The sequence below is a fragment of the Trachurus trachurus genome, assembly GCF_905171665.1.
Source record: "Trachurus trachurus genome assembly, chromosome: 15".
In the NCBI taxonomy this organism is placed as follows: Eukaryota; Metazoa; Chordata; class Actinopteri; order Carangiformes; family Carangidae; genus Trachurus; species Trachurus trachurus.
In genome coordinates, this window is record NC_139906.1 from 23,133,302 (window position 1) to 23,157,493 (window position 24,192).

A 24,192-nucleotide genomic window follows, 5' to 3' on the forward strand; every position below is an offset into this window, starting at 1 on the left:
GCAGACAGGCATTCGCAACTCAGTGTTGTTCAGGCTTACTGTAGCTGAGAAACGTTATGAAGTATAACTCCCAGAGAACCCTCTAACGTTATTAATTACGGCCTCGTCAAAAGGAGAAAAAAATGGTCAAGATTGCAAGCTTGCTATAGCGTGGCAGCACATATGTAGACCATATGGGCCTCTAGCTGAATAATATGCATAAAGCTTTGAGGATGAGGTCATAGTCATACAGAGATACAATTGGTACAGGCTGTCTGAGTGATACCGGGTTTGATGGGAGATGATAGATTTTTACTTTGATTCTCCACAGACTGACTATGAAATCATCAGGGAGGAGGTGAAGGAGATGGAGGACCTGGCTTCTCGGCTGGAGGAGCTGTGCCCAGAGAGAGTCCACGTACTCGGGGCAAAGATCCAGGCTACGCTGCAGGCCTGGACCGAGCTAGGAAAGACTGTGACGGAGAACAAATCCCGCCTGCAGGAATTTGTGCAGCTCCAGGACTTCTTCAGGAGCTACCTCGCCATGATGTAAGCAGGGCGTGGGGATGCTGTGACCCCTTCTGGGCCAGACGTTCTTTTGTAATGCTCTATGTGAAAACATCTGCCCATTACGATATCTTTTCAAGGAAAGAACAGGATGTTCTAGTTGTCAAGCGCAGGTCCCTGGTGGAATGTATAATTTAAGATGTGCTGAGGAGGTCAGCACAAGTTTCCTGGGCCGAGTGTGACAAGGCGATGAATATCTGTCCTATCGGGGAGTCTGGTCATTCTCATGTTTTGTGAATGTATGGCTTTTCTCACAGCTCTGTTCCATGTCTCCTCATCACCACTTACCCCACCCCCCATTCCTCTGGATAGCTCATGGACAGAAGACACCAGGTCATGCATTTTCTCAGATACCGCTTTGCATCTTGGGAAGGATGGGCAGAAGCCCCTCGCTGCGGAGCTGGACATGCGGATTGAGCAAAAGTTTGAGGAGTTTGATGAGCTGGTAGCCACAGGGAGGGACGTTTTAGACAAAGAGCACCACCTCACACAGATGGTGAGCAGCGTTACACACTTACCACTTTCTGTGATCTTTATACAGTAGTTGGATTCAATTAACTAACCCTGAATATTGTCTTGCAGGTAAGAGAGCGCATGGAGGAACTGAGGAGCATGCTGGGATGGATCCTGGTGCACTGGAGGGCTCAGAAACAACAGTGGCTCCACAAGAAGAGCAGACAGGAGCCTTCACAAGATAACATTTATTCTGAGGCTACAATGTGCTCCCCCTCAACAGAGGTACACAAGCAGAAAGTCATTTATTATAGGGATAGTTTTGGATCTGTATGTTAAAAATAATTCCCTTAAAAATGATAAATTGGCGTCATTTTCATGAATTGAGATGACTGTACTGAATGGAATGGAGTCTTATTTACATGTTTTAAAGAATAGCTCTTCTTTGATGTTAAAAAAAAGAGAAAAAAACCAAAAGAATTTATAACATAACCTCACATAGTGAGTAAGGTTTTGGCACCACAAAATCACAATAATTACATAATAAATTACAAAACCTCAAAAATAAATTAAGGACTGAAAGATGAGGACAAGCTGTGGATGAAGAGTGGGGGAAGGTTGCTCGTGCTATGCCTAACATATGTCTCCTTCTACTTGAAATAAAACATTGGTGCTATAGATTATATTTTATGTTTTTACCAGTGTAAATATTAATACATTTTCTCTTGCATGGCTTTCCAGAGTTCAGCTCCTGAGCTGGAGGTGTACCAGTCCCATCAGTCCCCAATCATCACCATTGATGAAGATAAACTAAAGGCAGCAGGAGACAGCCAATCCTCGCCCCTCCTGTCCATACAAGCTGAGCAACTGGAGGAGAAGCAGGCAGAAGATGGGTACGAGGTCATGAACAGTATCGGACCACGGGGCAGTGAGGCGTCCACCGCAGAGTCTCCCAAACCCTCCATTGTGGTCCTCAAAGAGCCCAATAGCCCCTCTCTAGGGGGCACCGTCAACCTCATCCTTAGCTTTGGTAACACAGGAGATAGCCAGGTTCAGGTGCTTGACCCACCTGCTGGGATGGATGAGGTAGTGGAGGACGCCTCTCAGCCTGTCCACAGGGTGAGACACACATTCATCACTACACACTAGCAGTCGTGAACGGCATTACAGAACGACAGTATAACTGGCTACACACATCTTCCCTGGAAGTGCTGAAGTAAATGGTATTTATTGCCATTCTTGGAGGACAATTCAGTCACATTCATTCTCTGTAATGACATGCATGGGATCTCCCTCCTAGGCTGTCTGCTGCTGCTCATTCCTCCCTCTCTTTTGGCCTTCATATCTTCCTTTTTCCCCATTTTCTCCCTCAGCCCACTGTGCCTCAATCTTCTGCCTGTAAAAACTTTTGGAGGCGCTGCCAGGGTCTTTTGGAAAATACTTTGGGTAGTTTAAAGCGAAAAAGAAAGATTTATCGGCAGAGTGCAAATGAGGTAAATTGCGCGGAGTGAATTGGAATTGCATGCTGCGTCTCGAAGTGTGCCGGGGATGCATGCTGTGTGTAGTTGTTTTTTGGGGGTGGCATGCTCTACTAACCCCTGTTATAAGGTACAGCCGGTCTACTGCTTCCCCACGTTGTTGCCCTGTCTGTTAGCCATGAGTAAAAGGAAATAAGTCACGCCAGAGTGCAATCCTATTCGCACTCGCACCATCTCCAAAGACATTGTGGCTAGAAAATGTACAGTTAATGAGAGAAAAGTGAGAAAAGACAACAAACCATTTTACTGTCAGATTTCCCACATAACCACACTCATAAATGTAAATTCAAAACCAAGTCAAGTCTGCTTCTAATATAATAGGCCTATGTTATGATATGATATTTAATGGGATGGGAAAGGAGAGGTGCTACTTTTACAATCCATTTGTTAAAACACAATGATGAAATCCAGTTAAATCTGATCTTGAATAAGTGAGTAGAAGTGGTCTGCTCTGTTTCTTAGAAAGAAATGTGTTTTGTGTGTGTTTCTGGTACTGTGACCAGTTTGTTGCTATACTGTTAACAATGAATTGATGCCAGTATGTAGTATTAGTCCAACACTGGATTTGTGTTCACATTAAAATTGAAGAAGTTGAGCCTAGAAAATATTCTGGAGCTTTTAATGTGAAAGGGTTAGGGTATGACAAGTCATGTAACTTGTCATACAGGCCAGCCTCACTAACAAGGGGAACTAACAGTTAGTCTGAAGCTCTGAAAACAAATTGTATAATTTGGATTTCCTAGAATGAATGTGAATCCATCTTTGCAATAATTTGTCAGTTGTCACTTGGCCCCTTTCAGCTTGTCTTGTGTAAACTGAGATGAATGGGTAAAGTCCTAACAGAAAAACAAACAGTGAATCAGTGTGTTTATAATCCAACTTTCCTCCGACATTAAAACTTTTCTTTGGAACTCAACTTGTTCAATGAGCCAGGATTTAAAGCTGGAAACAGACAGAGACAGAATGAGGGTGATGAGTAAGAAAGCACACAGAGTCATCTCCCCACTGTGAATGTTGACAGAAGCTCTCTCTGCTCCTGATATAAACCTTGTCTTGTTTGGCTCTCCCTGGCTGTGCCATGGTTGCGTATAATGAGTGACCTCACCCTCACTTCCTGTGAAACCTGTGCTCCAAAATGGCTCCCAGTAGGAGTGCGCCAATAGAGGCCATTATACAGAGAACTATTGGTGAACTTTAAAGAAAGGGCCCCAGACTGCACACCATGATTTATAGTCTGGGGCTTCCACAGAAACAAGAGATTAGTCACAGAGTTGAAAGGTCAAGCCATTACAGCTGGCTATGACGACATGTGCAGCCACATATGATTTTGATTAAGTCCGGCAAGTGTGCAATTGCAATCATGTTCATGTTCTTTTGTCCTTTCATCTATTTTCTTTTTTTTATCTTTCCGTTTTTCTTTTTTTTTTATAAATTTGTTTGCTGTGAGGCTCAAACATTCCTGAATCCATTGTTTTTTTGGAAGAGCAGGATGTAGAGAAACAGAGGCTTATGTTTGTCATTGAAAAGTAGCTGATTGGCTTAGTCAGTTTTGCTCTCATGTCATCATTCATCTGTAACACATAAAACAGCTCTTGTTCTCGCAGAGAGCTGCGAGGCTCCGGCCTGCAGCACGCATGAGTCTCTCTGGGGATAACCATTTACAATAACGCATCTACAGCTCCTATGAAATGACAGCTCATGCATATGGCTAATATCCTTTTCTCTCCCTCTATAGGTAAGTACCTACTTGCATGTCAAGGATAACAACTTGGCTGCAGCCCCTGTGTATGAGAGTATCACCCTGCCTCGCCAAAAGAGCCGCTCTGGAGCCTCAGCCTCCCCCACTTTCCTGTCATCCTCATCCTCCTCGCCATCTTCCTCTGCACCTGCACCTCAGGCGTCCAATGTAACCTTCCACCCTCTGACTGGGAGCGGCAACGGCTCCATCTTCAGCAGCCTCAAGAGGATGGGCAAGAAGAGAAAAAGGAAGAGAGACGCTCGCAGACACACTATCCAGAAAATCATGGGGGTGGAAGAGCAAACAGAAGGGATGCCTCATTATGCCTGCGAGAGCATTACATATGACACACATACTTGGCCTCTGAAGGAAGGCAGGAGGAAGAAGAGTTCACCAAAGAGCCAAGGGAGTGGGGATGGAGTTGAAGCTCTAGCCTACATGAAGAATCCCTTGTTGAAGGACATTGATACAGAGTGTTCAGGAGAATACAGCACTATTCCATATGCAGTATCAGAGGGGCCAACCACTTTATCTTCCACAAGTCAGGTGAGAAGTCACTGCAGGTTCCTCTCTTTGGGCTCTGTGCTCAGCTTTGACCTCCCTAAAGACATGACTCTCATCCCCAGCATTCAGGACATCATTACTATCGCCCCCCCTGAGTCCAAACAAGGAACAGGAACTGATCCAGACCCCCACTCCCAGAGACACTCCGCCCTGAGCTCTTTCAAACAGACTCGGCCCACTCCTGCTGTCACGCGCAGTTCATCAGATTTCAGCTTCTCTGAGACACAAACTTCAACAGTTATAGCTACAGCTCTGTCTGATGTGGACAGGAGTTCCCAACCACCACTGTCTGTTTCTGTGGAAGACGAGGATCAGACTGTACCATGCAATGACCTGTCTAAAACCCAGTTTGGTCTGCAGGAAGACGCAGAGCAGGAGTGGGACAAAATGTCATCAGAGGTTAAAACCAGTACAGCTGACAGGGATGGGAAGATCCAGCCTTCTCAGCTCCCTATTTATTTGAACCAAGCCCAGAGCACAGCTGTACATAAACACGAGTGCCCTAGTGTCCACACACTCATTCGAGACCTAAATGGACACCAGTATCACAAAAGTGCGAGGCCCCATAGTATGCATGAAGGGAGCCCTGGACTTCAGTGTCTGAGCCAATCGTCTCACATGGTGGTGAACTTAAAGTCAACAGTGAGTGTGAGTGTTCGTCAGGACTCAGTGGATTCTGGGATCTCCACTTCCAGCAGCATCAAGCTTTGTCCTGATGCACCATGTCCAGATATCCTGCAGCCCAAAGGAGTAGTGGGGAGGCTCATGTCCCTCGAGGTGGGAGGCATAGACTGCACCAAAACAAGAGAGAACAGTGTCACACCCTCAGGCCCATCTCCAGACACTGCAGAGCTAGAGACAGAGCCTGTCCACCTCGACCACCAGCAGTTTGAAGAGGAAGAAGAAGAACTGGAGGACATCTGGAACCGGACGACTAACTACAGACAGAGCATCTGCTCAGACATCATGTACCAGCCCAACCAGGAAGACGCCGCACCTTCGGAGCAATCAAGAGAGCCGCAGTCTCGGTCACCTTCACCTAAGACGCCAGCTGTGCTCTACAGGAACCTGGTCACCGCCTCTGCGCCCAACCTCCTGGTGGCCGAGTTCAAACTGCCCTCCCACATCCAGAGCTTGCTGGGTTACGACAAGGAGCAGAGTCCCAAAGGCCACCTCCCTCCGCTGGCTATAGGAGACAGGCGGTCCTGGGCAGCGTTTCCCAACAGGGAAGCAGCCAGCAAATCTGCAGTGACGGTGAACGAGACGGCGTCTGATCCGGTGAAGCTGCCCGACGTAGGGGACAATCAGAGATACATTTATCAGTACAGAGAGGATGAGGAGGAGGAAGAGGAGGGGAAGGAGGCCAATGTGGGGGAGGAGGTGGATGAGCGCACAGGTTGTTTGAAGGTGAGGTCAGAGTTTGAAATACTGTGATGTCTACACCTATGAGATGGTCGCGTCTGTTTACACTCACCTGTGGTGTTATTTTCCCAGGTTTTGAGAGAAACGTTTCTTTATGTTTTCTGCTTCAGCCAAAGAACTCTCTGGTTGTGGTCAAAACATTTTTCACAAAACCCCCCCCAAAAAAAACGAAAAAAAATTAACAAACCTTTCCAGAAAAAATGTCCAAGTCATTTAATTGTTCTCTCTGGTGAAAAGTAATCTTTGGTCCATGTGGCAGATGATTAAAACAGATAAACTGCATAACAAGCAGAGTCAAAGAAATATAGTGGTCTCTATGACAACTACAGAATTTTAATCTCTCAAAGGAAGCCAAGATAAATAAAACCATAAATATCCCCATGTGTAGATACCAAGAGAGGTTAATGAGAAAATATATTTTATGTTAATTGGGTGAATTGACCCTTTAAACACACTTGACTCATTTACTAGAGGTTGAATTTAAGATGTTTACTCTGTGTTAATTATTTGCATGTCATGAATATATATTTAGCCATCAACAGCTTTAATCTCCAGGCTACTGTGTAGATACTGAGGTTAATACAACTGCATGAACAACTAACATGACTGTCATCAGTCGTGACTGTGGTGTCTTGTCTCTCTGAACAGGACCAGTCAATGAGTCTACTGTCGGTCCACATGGATCTGGACGGGGCCTGTCGCCAACGAAAAGTCTCACAAAGTCTGGAGCACATGGAGAAGCAAGAGCTGGTGGCCACAGGAGGGCGCTGTTTCACCCTGGTGAGACTTAGTGCAATCTCTTCAGCTCTTCACATAAAAGAAATGTAGCTTGTATGACTGAACAGTGTTACTTCAAACAGAGTGGAAAGCCTGACCTGCAGTCAATGGAGGGAACGCTTGAGAGGAAGCACAAGCTGCAGCTGGGAGGAAAGAAAGTAAGAGCGGCTCCATTCAGTGTTTAAGCCAGCAGCACAGTCAGCAAATGTAAAGCCTCCAGTCAGCACCACACACGCTTATCTTATTTTCACAGGCAGCCTCCAGAGGTTGGAACTCCTACCACGCCGTCCTTTATAGACACACCTTGTGCTTCTACCAGGAGAGAAAGGATACACTGAGGGTAAGCAGAAAAAAAGCACATCACACTGAGCCTATAAGAAGAGAAATCATACATAATTGAAGAGGATCATATGAAATCAATCAATCATCAATCTGTGCTATGCTGTTCTGCAGAGCTCTGCGTGTGGGCTGCCGCTAAACCTCATGGGAGCTGAGTGCTCACCTGCACCAGAATACACCAAAAAACCCAACTGCTTTCGACTACGGTGAGACTGGAATGACTACTGAATTACAACGATGCTAGATGATAGATACTAAGATTTAAATGATGTGACAGATGTTTAAACAGAATGTGTGTTGACCTTCAGGCTTCGTGATGGGTCTGAATATCTGCTCAATGCCCCCTCGCGCTTTATGATGAAGAAATGGATGATGAAAGTACAAGCAAACACAGGTGAGGGGAGAGGTTAATTATTTAAAAGCTCATTCCTGCCATTATTGAGTTTATGTTGGCCTGTATGATTCAATTTGTGGTTTTCTTTTCTCTTGGAAGGTCAACATGAGTCTGTGTCTTCAATATCAAGTGTCCCTGGTGATCAAGGCTTTCCCATTTCCTTGTAAGATATGTTGATAAAAAAAAACTCTTCACGGCTCTTGAGTCTCGCATTGAAATGCCCTTTATCCTCTCACAATGACGCTTTATAAATAATCATTTAAAAAATTTCTCGCTCTGTTCAGAAATCCCTCCCCTTGCTCCGGTTGTCACGGCCTCGCCAAATGCCACTGTTCCTCCCGACATGATGTCACCTCCACGTTCCCCAGGCGCAAACCGCCGGGCGCCGCCCAAACCAAAGAGATTGTTGTCCTCACCAGAGAGTTCAGTCAAATGCCACAGAGTCACTTAAGGAGTTTGGATGAGCAGTCGGCCGTCTCATCATCACATGGAGGCTGCTGTGGTGAGGCCTTTTTCGCTGTGTAGACAAAAGCTATATTTACCTGAGTAAGGGCTTTACCAAACATGCATCTGCTCCACATTCACACTTAATGGAAGGAAGCACTACCAAGCACCACTTCCCCCAATACTGTCCAATGAATAGCCCCTCTGGGACACACAGGGTTAGATGATGCACTCTTCTGTGCTAGTTATTGATCAAACAGGACTTGTATTCATAAAGGATTTTTATGAACTGAGTTTCTTCAAGTTAAAAAATGTCACTATTTATTTTAGCACTGTAGCATTTCAGACTGTTGTTATAAGTATTCCAGCTATTCATGAAAATAGTGACTGCAGGTGTAGAATGAGCCACTAGGGGGAGCTAAGACATTACCATACCACATGCCAGACCACTGAAGTGTCACAGTACTGAACAGTGACAGCTCAAATCTGTTACTACACTAAACATTTCTGTTTTCGTTACTAAGCTCATCTGTTCTTTATTTCTGCTTTTAATGTTTTGTTCCAGTCGATGACGATGACGATGATGAAGGCAGTACGAAGCAGCATGAGACCATGACTCACAGGCTGTCTGGAGCATCCAGTGACAACACCCCCTCCTCCCCTCACTCCCCTGTATTCAGCAGTCAGGACTGGCTCAGCAACAAGCGCCGCTCCCACTCCTTCACATCAGGTCAGTTTACAGTCATCAACCTAAATGATCTATAATCTGCCTGTGAATCAAACAACAGTCAAAAAACAGCTGTTTTGTATTGAGTCCTGTCCTGTGTGCTGTTTTTCTTCTCAGCAACTTACCAGAAGATCAAGCCCATGTTGCATACCTCCGGAGGCCTGGAAAGAGGCTCCAACTACTGCGTGACTCTGGTGGTTGGAGACAAGACATCAGACGGCACATCCACTAGCGGAGGCTCAGAGCCTCCACTGCTGGCCACAGCTGGATGGCAGCGGGACACCTATCAGGACTCTGCTCTGAGGAGCTATGCCAGCCTGCCGCGGCCACGCAATAAATCTGTCTTCAAGAAGTTCTTTGGGAAACGGGACCTCTGAGTTTTTGTTATAGATGATTTTACTAATAAAGTGTTTTACAAATAGTTTCCAATGTGCAGTGCACATATTATACAAAGAAAAGGCTACTACTGACTATATTTATGATTGGAAGAGCTAGTACGGTTTTATTTTTGATGTGTTTTATATAAATCACTTATGGGTTGAAACGTCTTCTTAAAGCAGATATCAGTGGAATGTTTTTGTTAATATAAGTCCTAAATAGTCCTATTTTCCGTCAGCAATCACTTACATGAAGTATTTCAGCCTAAACACGAGTCTCTCCGTCACTCTGCTCTGCTGTAACCCGAGGAGAAAATTTTCCTTGTGGGATACAAGTGTTATCCAATGAGGAGAGAGAACGGCATGAAGGGCTGTGTGTGCAGCCAAGGGATGCGCGTGAATGTGGTGACGTAGCACGAGGACCAATTGATGCCTGACAAGGGCGGGGGCTGCTAACTCATGGTGCGTTCAAAGAAACTCGTACTTTTTGTTTTTCCTTCCTGTGAAGTCATACCAGTTTGATCTGGTACGAGTTCACGGGTCGGAAGTTACGAGTGGCCGTTATAGGGAACTTTCACAGACAACAGGATGGTAAAAACACGAGCTACGGGTTACCTGGAACGCTACCAAGTCGTAGTTGTGACTTGAAGCTGTAACTTACGGTTTCAAAAGCCTGCCTTGAACGCAGCATTAGCCGAAACGGCCGTGAAGCTGATATCTGCTTTAATAGGTCCTGTTTACAGATACTCATATTGTTCTTCTTCACTTTCCTCATTCATTTGAAAACAATAACATTACTGTGTGAGTGTGCACTGCGTAGTTGTAGGTTAGTTAACTGAGAAACACATTTTCCCACCAGTCGTATTTTGTATTTCTTTTGTATTTTTTGGATTGTGGTGTTATTGGGTTAACATGCTGTGTGTACAGTAAAACATCCTGCTCAACAGAGAATCAGTTTAGATTTAGAGAATAATCCAAATGATATCACTATGACTAAGTTATGTATTAACAATATAGTGAAATCACAACACTTAGCGAAGTACATCATGACAACTATCCTCCTTCACATGTACATGTGTGGCACATTTTCTTCCTTCTTATACACAAAAAGAGCAGTTTGACACTGCCTGAGCTTGTTTGATATACCACATTTGAAATACTAATTGTACCAAAGACTATTCATAATAAAACATTAAAACCAATGATTTCCTGTGAATTGATAAAGATATTCATTTTTCTTGCTCTCGTGTGTAAGTGTTGTTCAATCTTTTTTTGTCATCACTGGAGGCTTTGAAGAGAAAAGGGATTAGATGAATAGAGAGATTAAAGGCCAGGCCAGGATAAGAACACACCCGTGCCTTATTTTTGCATATTCAAAACTGGCCACATTCAAAGACATGATCCATAATAAACATTGCATATGTGCTGAGGAACCAAACATTCTCCATAGACATTATGGCTGCATAATGAATCATATGCATGTAGACTTTGCAAAATCCTGCTTTTTAGCATTACAATGTATTCAGTAATTCCCCACAAGATGTATGAGCGAATAGATTAGCAGCTGCAGACAGGGGAAGGGCAAATTAAAAAAAATCCCTTTATGCACATCTGAAATGTTTTGGACCATTCGGATGACATTAACTAACAGGAAAGACTAATACACGAGCAATGCTGTATTAAAGTTACTGCACCTAAAGGAGATGAAACATCTTTTTAAGTGTGAGAGCCAATATCGGCTGAAATCAGCTGAGGTGCAGTCGCAGAAATCATTTGAAATTTTACACTCAAGCCCTGGAGGCAGTTGAATTGGATTGTCAGTTTTTACATAAGCACTGAAAGTAGCCAGTGATTTACTGAAGAAGTTGGATGATCATTCAAAGAGCACAGGCAGATGTGAGGAGTGCACCTTTTCCCTCACACTTTAATGTTTGTTTTGCACCGAGCAGCACTATAAGTGGTGTAAAAAAAAAAAAAAAAAAAGAAGCATTGCGTTTTGGCACAACCATTACACCACCTTTCCATTCATGTAGCGCTGCCAAAAGTCACAGTGTGGTCTTGGCATGTGCACATGCATACACGCATGCACACGGCAGCTACAGTAGCGTATGGAATGGAAACAGTTCGAGAAGTTGTGCGTTTGTGGTGAAAATTTGTCAAAAGCCTCCACCAGAGGCATTAATCACAGCAAGTCAGCAATCTGTGAATCATTATCAGGACTCTATAGAGTTGGATGCCGTGTGACTACACACAGCACTGTAAAATACACCCTACTACATGTTGTTCAGCTTTTATACAAAATCCCCAAGTAGGTCATGTTCATGTGCCACTGCAGTGATCTATATATTGTTAGTGTATTCCGTGCAGGAGGAGAAATGATCCGCAGTGACATACAGTATGTGACTGGTTAATTCACAGAGCTGCTGCGCGCACATATGGCACCTATTTTCTTGACATGCATGGACTACAAACATTTGGATTCTTCCCTCCACAATAAAGCCATTTCTTGTGTGTTTTTCTCCAACGTCAAGTTTGGAATGACAGCCACGTCCTTTGCGGCCTCGGGGTGACACAGCAACAGCCAATCGATTGATCACCCGACCTTCGATCTTCCTGTCCTCTCTGTGCCCTCTGACCTCCATGTCACATGCTGACAGCTCTCACAGCTTCCTTCACAGCTCTGGGGACGGGGGGGGGTTCAGTCCTCCCCCTGCAGGGACAGCCATGCACTCTCTCTGCTCATGCTCTGTGTGCATGTGTTTGTCACCACATTCTTAGGTTTTTTTCTCTCCAGTGTGTGGATACATGGCGAGGCAATGGATAGGTGCACCACAAAACACAACACCCACACACTTTTCCACACTTCGGTTGCCGCGCTTCCCCTCTTCTAACCACTAATAACAGCCCACATGACATATCCTCCCCAAGGTGAGGTGAAGTCCAGGCTGCCGGTTTGTAGCCAAGTGGAGGGATGAGTCACAGCGGTTACCACAGTCATTCAAACAGATCCGGAGATCACAACGCACCATCAAGGTGGTGTAAGAGGAGAAGGATGTCCTCGGGCCTCCACGACTCCCCCGCTGTTGATGGGAAATGGCCTTTGTGCCTCTGGAAGGATGCATCTTCACACATCACAGCGTTCTGCAAGGGAAGATGTTAGTGGTTGTTAAGCCACTGGATCAAAACAAGTATAAATTCATGCCAGTATTTTTTGGGGGGGAATAATACAAGCTGCTCATTTCAAGATAAGAAGGAAATTTGTTGAGGTCATGCAAAGATTTTCCTTTTATTTTCTTTCACGCACTTCTTCGAGCTTTGATCTCAAGCTCAAAAGAGGAGGAGGAGGAGTGGGGCGGGAGGTTTGCCTACAGATTGGTGTGCTAGTGGCCCCGGACACAGGCTTTGAAACCCAACACTGAGCCTCCAGCAGCCCCAGGGAGCCCATGAAAGTGATGTAATGGGAAGACTGGTTTAAGAATCATCAGTGGTGGGCAGCAGGGTGGAATAGTGGTTAGGAACCCAGATCAAATGGCTTCGTTTCCAAAACCATCGGATCCAATTGGCCATTAACGGCCCACCTGTCCAAACCAGAAGCCATTAGTTATGCTCATCAGCACATTGAGCTGTATTAAAGCTCGGTTATTGCTTTCTGAGATTATTTCTGGGTTCTTAATGTCTGCCTGTCACACTTTGTGGCCTGTGCAAAGCCTTGTTGCAGAGACTGCGAGAGCTCGTACACCCAGTACACGCTGAGAAATGAACTTGATTTAAGGGAGTATTGCTAAGCGCTTACCATGTGCAGGCTTTGGCACAGAGAAATCTGACATCACAGATGCTAAGAAGCCCTAACCCGACATCTTACAATAAATCATACCATCATCATGGGAAATAAACAGGGAATTTGAAGTCCGGCTTTGGGAAAGCTGGAGCAGGCTTTTGTGTGTCTCCCACATGGTCTTTGAACAATATGTCAGATTTTCATCAGATGTGTTTGGCATTTTGGCCGAGGGCTTCTCGGACAATACATCATAATATGCCCCTGCTCTACAGCTGTCGTCCTGCCCCCTGGGCTGGTACCACAAAGTGCAATAACTGGAGAGAAATTTTTCCTCGTCTAAACACCAGCTCCCCACCATCCAGTCCCCCCGCTCTCTCCCTCCACCCAGCAAGCTCCCTTTTGTCCTGGATTGTTGGTAAGCTCCTTGCATTTCTGTGTCCTCCATGTGTGGAGGGATAAAGGGTGGAGGGTGCCATACAGACATCTGTCCTGGTGATATGGTGCGAATGCATCCCTGCGATATGGATATTAATTCACTTCATATTCATTCAAAGCTCCTCCATACGGTCTTTCATGCAACACCCCTCCTGCCTAGGACACATCAATACATTCAAGTCCCCTGACAGTGTGTCCAATTGTTACAGTCACACAGTTGTTATGTTTGTACAAACCCATGGTGTTTACAATGAAGAACAGCACGAAAGGTGACCACATGTGCAGACTTTCCCATAAAAAAAAACCGATGCTTTATATAACAAGATATATTTATAAACCCCTTATGACTTTGATTTGCCACCATATGTACTGCTGATACAATAATGAGGATTCCATACTTTTATCATGATGGTGTAACTGTAAAGCCATTTCACATGACCTTAAGGACCCCTTCTTCAAAAACACCATTAATATCAAACATTTATTCAGCACTTTCAGGAAAACATTTATTTGTTTATATCTAGCCATTATTACATTTGCCTACTTCAATAGTAAATCAATTTCATTTAATAAACAGTGAAGCAACTGAGAATGTTTATTCAAATAAAAGAAACCAAATGTTTGACTTCTATTTTTTCAAACTAGGGTAGATAAATAGATTTACTCACTCTCCCTGGCAACTACACCCAGCTGGCAGGCATTGCTCATAGGTCCATACTACAATCACAATATGGACAATATGGTTTCCTAATTACATCATGACACATCAAATGGATCCACACACACAGACACACACACACACACACAAACACACCCTTTACTCAGTAAAACTGGCAAAGTCTTTGTCACTGTTACATAACCCATCTGCTACTCTGCTGCAGGGTGCTGAGGATCACCTTCCAATCAGCAGAGCCAGCTCCCTCAGCGGTGCTGCTCCGCCTGCCAACCATGAACCATAGCATCAACCCTAATTGCCTATTAAGTCTGTACCAACAATAAGGCAGCAGCGTCATATTTCCATGTTAGTTTAAAAATACGACCACTGCAACGTTGACATTGAGTCCAGTTCGGTGACGGCCAGTGCCGGTTGATCCTGAGGTAACGTCAGCAGCGGCCACAGAACAGATGCTGGCACAGCAGCAAGTCTGACGCAGATCACAGCTGGCAGCTCTCTCTGCAGCCAGCCTGACAGGTTACATCAGTTACACAAGCAGTGTTGGAAAAAAATAAAAAAATAAAAAGCCAAAAAATCTTTCCATGTATTTTCACTTTGAAATGACCTGAAGATGCTTTGGTGCAGAAACAAATATCTATACCAGAGGGCTTCTATTAAAAAACCTTGACACAAGTTCCAGACTTCGGAGCTCACACAGAGCAAGCAAGTCTGTGTGAGTTGCTTAAAGGGATAGTTCACCCAAAATTCAAATTTCATTCATTATCTACTCACCCCTCATGTCGACTAAGGGCTGGGAGAAATTTCAGAGTCCTCCGTGCCTTCTCTGAGTTACGGGGGGGTCCGCGCAGCAGTATTTGTCCATATAATGGTTGTGAATGGTGCTCACTTTTCTTCGTCCAAAAAGACACACCAAAAAACATCCAAATACCTCCATACTGCTCGTATGTAATGTCCCTCTTGTATTGAAGCCCCGACATGAGAAATTGTTCCGCCGAGCAGTGAACTGAGACACTGGGAGCTTCCGCTACAAACAAGCTTAAAATATAGACTTATTTAAAGCAGAAGTAAGCGATATTTTTGTGTTAATATAAGTCTTAAATAGTTATATCTTCCGACAGCAATCACTTACATAGAGTGTTTGGACCGAAACACGGGTCTCTCAGTCCCTCTGCTCTGCCCTGAGCCGAGGAGAAAACTTTTCTTGTATCCTACAATTTTTATCCAATGAGGAGAGAGAACTGCATGAAGGGCTGTGTGTGCAGCCAAGGGATGCTCGTGAATGTGGTGACGTAGGGACGAGGACCAGTAGATCCATGACGAGGGCGGGGGCTGCTAACTCCGTCGGCTGACAAGAAGTTATGGTGCGTTCAGGGCAGCCCGTAATTCGTGTTTTTCCGAGCTGTGAAGTCGTACCAGTTCGATCTGGTGCGAGTTCACGGGTCAGAAGTTACGAGTGGCCGTTATAGTGCACTTTCACAGGCAACAGGTCGGAGAAACGCGAGTTGAGGGTTGCCTGGAACGCTACAAAGTCGTAAGTTGTGACTTGAAGCTGTAAATTACGGTTTCAAAAGCCTGTCTGGAATGCAGCATTAGCCAAAACGACCGGATCGCTTACTTCTGCTTTAATTTTTTTCGGAACAATTTCCCATGTCGGGGCTTCAATACAAGAGGGACATTACAGACGAGCACTATGGAGGTATTTGGATGTTTTTTGGTGTGTCTTTTTGGACGAAGAAAAGTTAGCACCATTCACAACCATTATATGGATAAATACTGCTGCGCGGACCCCCCCGTAACTCCGAGAGGGCACGGAGGACTCTGAAAATTCTCACAGCTCTTAGTCGACATGAGGGTGAGTAGATAATGAGTGAAATTTGAATTTTGGGTGAACTATCCCTTTAAGTCTCTAAAAAAGCTACTTCATCTATTTCTGCTTAACCTACATTTAGGGACAAGAAGTAGTAAAGTGCCAGATTTCATTTGTAGCTGTTTGTTGACAGTCACAGATTTTGACTTCATGTCTCATTATGTAGCTCTATAAAACCCATCAGAGATCCATTGTGCTACAGCATCAGAGTAAAGTAAACCCTCCACAAATGCACTCAATCCCACATTCAGTGATACTATTTATGATTTACTGTAAGCTGAGGGTGCACGGGCAGAAATTCCATTATCTCCCAGGATGGAGCAGAAAATCCGCAAAACAAACGTCAAACATATTTATTTGTACCATCGAACATGAAAACAACAGTAAATCTTATCAACAGCATGAAAACATCTGCATCTGCTAAAGAAAATAAAACCATCTCACTGCTGGAAGTCAGTAACTGTTTATTTTTTAATTTTTTGGTCATGCCAGTGAATGAATAAACCATGACTGGATTGGACACAGTTGTTGTGTTAAATATTGATCCATTTTCAATGAGCATGTCCTCAGGTTGACAAGACAAACACAAGGGAGGCTCACGTAGCGCAGACCTAAATGAATCAAGAGGGCCCTGCTTTGTTTAAAAGAGAAAAAAAATTGACAGAATTGTCCTTGAGAACAAATGAATTTTGTACACTCAAATGAAAAAGTCATGCTGGAGCCTCTATAGGACCGACAGTGGAAAAAAATAAAAATAAAACACAGCTGTTTTGCGGGCCAAGCTTGACTCTGAGAGCACGGGGTATTTACACACTAAGCGAACAATTCCCCCCGCTGTGTTCCATCTCACAATCAATTATTCAGCATGCAATCCATTTTGAGGCTGTATGAGGATGGAGGAAAATGAATTGTGTACATAAATGCATGCATGTGACACACTAACTCTTTCAGCTGCTCCGATGCCCTTCAGGTTAGGTCACAAGGCTGCTATGAAGCGTGTGTAGACCCACTGAATACTCATGCACTGACACAAATAAAACTTGTTGTCAGCACAAAAATGTGCACAAACCGCTGGGTTTTTCCCCTTTAATGGCTCTAAAGCTCCATATTAGGCTGTTTGTTTTAGACATTCTTGTAGCGCTGCCAAAATGTCTTGTAGAATAGCATTTCTGTTCTCCTTGGACACCTACGTGGGAAAAGAAATAAGCAAAAATCATTCTGTGGTTGGTAAAAAATTGTATAACAACACTGCACTGCTGTCAATAAATAACATTACTGTTTCAATTGTCTTGTCCTGTGGGCTCTAAGCCAACAGGATACAATGTCCACTCTGAGATGATCAAAACACATGTTGTCAACACCTAATCTCTGACCTACTGTCTAAAACAAGTGAAAATGACTCATTGTGTTTGCCAAAAAATGTTTACACTGCCTCATTACTTTGTTAGATATAACAACTACCCCGGCACAGTGAGTACTTCTTTGCATGACAATATCCATAACTGAGTCTTCCGTGATAAATTATTTTGACATTTGAGACCACCCTTTGTTGTTGAATCAGTCACGCATGATTTAGAGTTAATCCTGCTATAGGAGAGGGATAATGCAGGGCATGCCCCTTCTGCGTTACTGAGCAGACTGACTGCCCTCCTAAGATCAAGTGGACGCAATGTGAACAGTGTCCTATAGCTATTGTGGTACTTGTAAGCTCCTAAACTGACCTAAATATCTTTCTTTTTTTTTATCCAGAGAGTGTTGCTATGTGTTTGCACTCACAGTAAAGACCTTGACATCTCTCCTGCTCCGCACCTCTTCCACAAGACCCAGTGGTTTACCCTTGGGGATGGGGATGGTGCCCAGGACGATGCAGGAGGGGCCGTCCAAGGTCTGCCTCACTGCCCTGATGAACGACTGGCTGAAGAGCTCCATTTTGCCAATTTCGTCAATGACGAACACCTTCCTGCTGCCCCCGTCTGCCGCCCCGACCTGATGATGAGAGATGTCAGCATCGGGCAAAGGCACCGTCAGTGCAAGCAAAAAGACATAGAGATTTATTAATAGAAAGATTAAATAGGTTTTATTGGCAGTCGTGTGGCTAATCTACCGTGTGGCGGAGGCTCATCATGTTAATGTCTGATGTGACTCTCTCCTGACTGATTGTGCGGCTGTGGTTGCACGGTACACGCAACGGGTGATCCGCAGTGATTACAGAAGTGCTTTAAATGAGATGAAAGTGGAATATGTGCCGCCAAGGCATAGACACCTTCCTTTACAGTGCACGCGTAGGCGTCACTGCAGGTTCACTTACATGCCGGATTAATCACGGTCAGTGACAGCCAGACGGCACCACCGACACTAAAAATGTCACTCTGGAATTTATGTGGTTGCAAGCTTCCAATTATTCCATCAATGCGGAGGAAATCAAAGGTTTGATGATTTGTTAAGTGGGGAGGCACGGGGGTGTTTAGTTTGCTGTGATCTATTGATGAGGGTGAGTTTCTAAAAAAACAACAACACACACACATGTTGCTGGCTTACGTTTCTGAAGAGTGGGAGAGCCAGGTTTTCAAATGAAGGCAAGTCAACCACATACTGGCCAACTGTGTATTCCCGTCTGCCATGAGACGCCCCGGCAACATCTCTGTAAGTGGAGATGAAGTGGGGGTGTGTTAAAACAAAGTGATAAAAGAGAGAAGGTAGTTAAGTTTAGATAGGATGACAACCCCCACTACCTGATTCTGGACAGGTGGCCCCTCTCTCCTGTCAGGGTGACAACATCAAAGCCGACTCTCCGGCCTCCCTCCCTGACCTCCTGTGTGTAAAAGCCTTCAACTCCCGCTCCTGATGACACCAAAGCCTCACAGGCTTTCTGGACCAGAGTGGTTTTCCCTACACCTGCAAGCAAAAACAGACACATGAATAAAAATGGATTATCTCTACTTAAATCTGGGTTACACTGTCTTTCTGGTTAACATTGGAACATGTTTAATCTGAGCATTAGTCATGTTGGCTTCCTTATTCCTTAATGCTCCCAGTCTACTACACATGCAGTATGTGGTATAAATCCACGTATGGATTATCAAATGGATGTATCAAACACAGGCTCAGGGTCCTGAAAGGTCAGAGGGCCCCTGAGCCAGCCGTCCTTCTATATGAAGTGACTATTGAAACAACCACAACGAGAGGCAAAACAACCACAAAGAGCTAAAAAAAAAAAAAAAAAAAAAGGACCATAGAGAGACATGAAATAACCTCAAAGTGACACATTACCACCAAAAACACACAAATCACTACAAAGAGATACACAAAAGGATGCCAGTCCATTATAAAAAAGACTACAAAGAGACACAAATCCACCACACAATCTGTCTCTTACAGTCTGCGTATCTTATGAGGAGTGAGGAGGGGGCCCTTTCACCTCTCTGCCCGGGGGCCCATATTCTCATAATCCTCCCCTGAGTGCTGAGTTGGTTTATTAGGTGGGCTACCTCTACCCAACCTAATCTAGACTAATACATCAAGGAATAAATCCTGTTAGTGCCATTTATATATTTGCATAATGCAATAGTCACCATACGTTGAATCAACACATCTCTAAATCAGCTTCAACAAAAACTGAACATTATAACTTCCATTAAAGTGGGATGCACGTGGGGATTTACTGCAAAACTGGCGTTTTAAAATACTTTATCTCCTGAGAGGAATTTACCGAGACAGACTACCTACAAACCTGTCAGATAACGTTTATGGGGCTGTGTGTTGGAGGCTCTCCTCCGTGTAGGGACTTGAAAGAACAGCATGAATACCAAGTTAACATGAAAGCTTCAACAGTATGAACCGGGGACACCAACAGCCATAACAAGCTAACTATGCTCAGACAGACAACGCGGTAACATTTACTGACTGGAGAGAGAGATGTTGCAGCGACGTTAACTCCAGCAGCAGCGGACACACGGTGTGTGAAGTGTTACCTGGAGGTCCTGTCAAGAAAACGTGCTTGAACATCTCTGTTTACAGCAGCACACACACACATGCCGCAGCTGCAGCACTTCCGGACACTGCTTTGTGACGCATGCGCAGTACGGCCACCACGGTTCTGCACTTTATTTTGAAAAGCGGAGTTTATTTCAGCAACTTTCATTGGGATTCAGGCTGTACGAGCCCTACAGCGAGACCAACTGCTTAACATTGTTTGAATAGTATCTATTAAACTGTTTTTTTTGTGTGTGTGCGTAATGCATGAATTAACAATGAAAACAGACACCATTCAACTGTATGACAGACACTTCTGAGAATACATTTTAGAAAAGAAGAGAATATGTAGAATATCTGAATATGTGTACTTTAATAGGAAAACGAGGGATAAAGTGTGTAAACTAATTCACTTAAAATAGAAATCCTTCATTTAACTTAATTTGCCTGCCTTAAAAGTTTAATATCAGTAAAATGTAATACACTTGTTATGCAGAACACTTTCTCTTGGTATATTATGTGTCATGTTGAATAACTAGTGGTGAATAAAAGTGTAAGAATGTGTTTTAGGTTGCAGCTGGTTGACAGGTTATTCCTTTTTTTGTCCTTTAATTTTTCTCTGTAACAATGCATTGAATTTTATATGGTCAGAATGTGGTGTTAAACTTTTAATCTGAAAGTTATTAAGCTGTTTGATGAATGTAAAAACAACAACAAGAAAAAAACTGTGGAATAAAAATATAATGTGGCACCAAATGTTCCAGAGTAAAATATTACAGTTCAGTTGCAAAACTAGAAGAAGAAAAAAACCGTTGAAAGCTAGTGTCGTGCAAAACACAACAAACAGCTAAATATGCAAAGCAGTGTGTATTATTTAAAGATATCACTCCTGAACTGCTCTGCAGAGGGAGATTTTCAGTTGGTGACACCTCCACTGGAAATGAGAGCTTATAAATTAAATGATTTGCATAAATGGTGCACACAGAGAGATTTTGAATCCTCTTATACATTACTAAAAGATTCATGGTCCAACGCTTTATGCAAATGTCCAGTGGTCGAGTGGTAACTGAGCAAATGAGACATAAAAAGATCACTATTTTTTCCAGAAAAGCGAGTCTTTATTCAGAAAGATTGAAAGAACTAAAAGGATAACTTTCAAAACTACACATGTGCAAGATGTACTGTATAGTACAAAAATACAGTCATTTGATTCCCTTGGTTGAGAGAAGTATGTAGCTTTGTCGATACCATATGTAGAATGATGTTTTTGTCTTTACATAGTGTAACCAGGGAGTTTGTTGGCCACTAGATCAGAGATATGCTGATACCCTTTTCTAAAATCCAGAGATCCGAGCTCATCCTCCAGCTCAGCAGCCTCCTGCGGTTCAAAAGAGGATATCGATTCTGCAGAAAATCCTCGGACTGGGCTGTCGTTCTTGGTGAACTCACTCCTCTGACTCCAGCTCCTTTCCACTCTGCTGCTCTCCGCCACCTGCTTTCTGGAGCCCGTGGTTTGTAAGGAAGCTGACCTCTCTCTGTCACCATCGTCTGAGGAAATGCTGAGGGCAGAGGCGTGGGTTCGAGGTCGGATGATGTGTGTGCCCCTCAGAGCCCGCTGGGGAGAGCTGGGGGCTTTGATGGGCACAGGGAGGAGGACCGCTCTCCTCTGGACGGACTCAGAGCCAGAGTCAGAGTTACGCAAGTCAGAGCGGACGGGAGACTTTGGGGTTTTGGCTCTGGAGGGCTCAGGGCTGCTCATGGGGTCAGGGGAGTAGGCATCGCTGGCTTCCAGACTGTTAAAGTCATCAGCGTAGTCGGCTTCTTCGTTTCCTTCCCTGCTGGAGTCTGAAAATGAAGACTTTGGGCTGGCGCGTCTGCTGCTTCCTGAGGATTCAATTTCCTCTCTGTGCCTGTCAGGTTCAGAGCGTGATTGATTTGATTCACTGTGATGCTCGGCCTTGTCTCTGTTTTGGGCACCACTGTCGCTATCCACGCTGAAGCTGGGGATGTGAATAAATTTCATGTCTCTCCTCTCAGAAAGAGATGGTTTTTCACAGTTTTGTTTATCATGGACTTCCCCATGCTGGTTTTTCTGTTTCAGCGTGATTGTTCCTTGTAGTGCAGAGTCCACTGTGATGCTTTGTATCACCGTCTCAATATTTTCATCAAGACTGGCACTCTGTTTTAATACTGATTTCCTTTTGCAGGACTTTACAGCCTTATTTTCTGACTTTGTCTTTCCTTTGGCTGTTTGTGTTTCATTCGGTATCAATTCCACGCATTCACGACGATTTACTTTAAGAGGTGAAACTTGCTTAAGCCTTAGATTAAATGTCTTAGTGGTCCCATAAACGAGTTTCTTCCTCGGAGACTTACTGGAACCTTTACTCTCAATCAAAACCTCTTTCTTCTGCACAGACGCAGGCTTAGGCATTGGGGTAGAACAGAGTCTAGGGGAATGTAAATGTTTAAAGTAGCGACCAGTCCCCTGGCTGGTTTTCTGATGTGTTCTTTGTGGTGTGTCTCCGTGCCCGGCTGACGGCTCTGTGGATGCAGGCCCGTAAATCCACGCTAGGTTAGGATGAATAGACAAGGGCTGGTGGTGCGGGTTGGGGCCGTTTAGATGGGACAGCTCAACAAGAAGAGCATTTAGTAGAGGCATCTGTCGTAAAGCTTCCCCAAGGACATTTGGACTCGCCCCGCTTGTTTCTTGGTTTGTTGATGTTTTTGTATTGTATCTAACTCTCTGTTCTGTCACTGGAGAGCTTGGACCATCGTTTCTGTTTTCAACTGACTCATCCTCAGAGCATGAGTCTTCAAAGGAAAAAGCCTCAGAGTCTAGAGCCCATGGTTTGTCATTCTCTCCTTTGTTTTGGCTGTTTTCCTCTGCAGTGTTGTTGTAGTAAAGACGTGGGGGACAGAATACAGTTAAATCCTCCTCAAAATAGTTTTCTGCTTTATGGGGTGTTTGAGAAATTTTGTTACTTGGTCTGTGTTCAGTGGCATTGTCATGCTTATCCTCACTCACCAAGACTTTTGCATTTTCCAGTTCCTTGTTTTGTGTGGTTTTGCAAGAGTTGTGCATAGTGGGTGAATGCACATCACCACAATCAACAGACAATGATTCTGTGGGTTTGATTTTCTCCTTTATGCTCTCTTGTTCATGTTCACATCTATGTACTCTGGTGCTTTGACGGTCCTTCCCGTGTTCAACATGTGGCAGTAAACTCGTCCCAAGACTGAGCAGTTTATAACTCAGGGAAACAAATCCAATTTTCTCCCCCGTGAGGCTGCACATGCTAACAAGCCGCCTTTCTCCGTGTGATGAGGGGGCAGACACACCACGCTCGGCCACATCCTGCCTGATCCTGTCCATCACTGTGGCCAGAGAAACCAGGGAGGAGCCGACTAGTTTAGGGATCTCCTCTTTCACATCCAGCACCATGGCGTAGAGCGGGGTGTTGGAGAGCTGGGCGTGCAGAGAGTCCAGCTTCATTTGGAAGAAACAAGACTTGCCTCTGTTAAAGGTGTGCTCTCTCCTCTGACCAGTAACACCGCTGCTGCTGTGGTGGTGTTGTTGTTGAGGCTGGTAAATGAGCAGCGTTGGGAAATCCAGCAGTCGCACTCCGAGAGCCAGCTCGTCGGAAACTTGAGCATCTTTCTCGATTCGGACATATTCCACCAAAAGTTCAAATGAAAACAGAGTCTCGAGTTTTTCACTCGCTTGTCCTTGTGACATCCTGAAAGCTGTGACCATAAAAAGCCAACTAACGAGCTTTTAGATAATCCGCAAAACTCCCGAGGCGTTTAGCTTCCATCGGCTCCATGGAGACAAACAACCGTCGCGACCATTTTACGTCATACGACTCCCGGTGGTACCTGGGAAATGTAGTTCCAAGGGGGTTTCTCAACGTATAGAAATCATTTTTAAAATCCACTTAAATGTCAGTTATAATTTTCTAAAACAAATTAAATAAAATAACGTGTAAAAATAAAATCCAATGGATTGTCTGGGCCTGTCTATAAATAATAACTAATACAAAAAAAGAAGAAACAGTTTAGGCGACAGGTAACAGGTAGGCCTAACCAAAACTACACGGACACGCTGTAATTTAGGGAGAAGTGATATGAAGATAATAGTTTAT

General features: G+C 44.2%; 3 protein-coding genes across 5 annotated transcripts in view; 1 reads left to right on the forward strand and 2 right to left on the reverse strand.

The window, feature by feature from the left end:
* mymx (myomixer) overlaps window positions 1-9,491 on the forward strand; it is a 28,616-nt gene extending 19,125 nt beyond the window's left edge. For all 3 annotated transcript variants that reach the window (XM_083988362.1, XM_083988364.1, XM_083988363.1), the window contains exons 20-33: window positions 311-528; window positions 859-1,042; window positions 1,129-1,284; window positions 1,741-2,118; window positions 4,273-6,246; window positions 6,910-7,041; window positions 7,122-7,196; window positions 7,292-7,378; window positions 7,492-7,583; window positions 7,686-7,771; window positions 7,871-7,934; window positions 8,056-8,273; window positions 8,781-8,945; window positions 9,060-9,491. In XM_083988362.1, the coding sequence (XP_083844488.1) occupies window positions 311-528; window positions 859-1,042; window positions 1,129-1,284; window positions 1,741-2,118; window positions 4,273-6,246; window positions 6,910-7,041; window positions 7,122-7,196; window positions 7,292-7,378; window positions 7,492-7,583; window positions 7,686-7,771; window positions 7,871-7,934; window positions 8,056-8,273; window positions 8,781-8,945; window positions 9,060-9,319 (4,089 nt within the window). In that variant the 3' untranslated portion in view covers window positions 9,320-9,491. The remainder of the gene's footprint in view (window positions 1-310; window positions 529-858; window positions 1,043-1,128; window positions 1,285-1,740; window positions 2,119-4,272; window positions 6,247-6,909; window positions 7,042-7,121; window positions 7,197-7,291; window positions 7,379-7,491; window positions 7,584-7,685; window positions 7,772-7,870; window positions 7,935-8,055; window positions 8,274-8,780; window positions 8,946-9,059) is intronic.
* Window positions 9,492-16,414: 6,923 nt separating this feature from the next.
* On the reverse strand, window positions 16,415-20,141 carry ntpcr (nucleoside-triphosphatase, cancer-related). The gene is made up of 5 exons (XM_083987540.1): window positions 20,047-20,141; window positions 18,808-18,970; window positions 18,614-18,716; window positions 17,852-18,061; window positions 16,415-17,261 (listed from the first exon to the last, which is right to left on the reverse strand). The coding sequence occupies exons 1-5, from the start codon at window positions 20,078-20,080 to the stop codon at window positions 17,184-17,186; spliced, it is 588 nt and encodes a 195-aa protein (XP_083843666.1). The 5' UTR covers window positions 20,081-20,141; the 3' UTR covers window positions 16,415-17,183.
* Window positions 20,142-21,320: 1,179 nt separating this feature from the next.
* On the reverse strand, window positions 21,321-23,786 carry map10 (microtubule associated protein 10; the record flags this gene model as incomplete). The annotated part of the gene is made up of 1 exon (XM_083987581.1): window positions 21,321-23,786. One exon carries the CDS (start codon window positions 23,784-23,786, stop codon window positions 21,321-21,323), a length of 2,466 nt encoding a protein of 821 aa, XP_083843707.1.
* Window positions 23,787-24,192: the final 406 nt, after the last annotated feature.

What these genes read in the sequence shown, in the direction of transcription:
- ntpcr (XM_083987540.1), bottom strand. Translation starts at nt 20,080, where the DNA reads ATGTTCAAGCACGTTTTCTTGACAGGACCTCCAG. An exon ending in GGCCACCTGTCCAGAATCAG is followed by an intron (nt 18,717 to 18,807) that starts GTAGTGGGGGTT and finishes CTCCACTTACAG; the next exon opens with AGATGTTGCCGGGGCGTCTC. An exon ending in CTCTCCCACTCTTCAGAAAC is followed by an intron (nt 18,062 to 18,613) that starts GTAAGCCAGCAA and finishes TCTCATCATCAG; the next exon opens with GTCGGGGCGGCAGACGGGGG.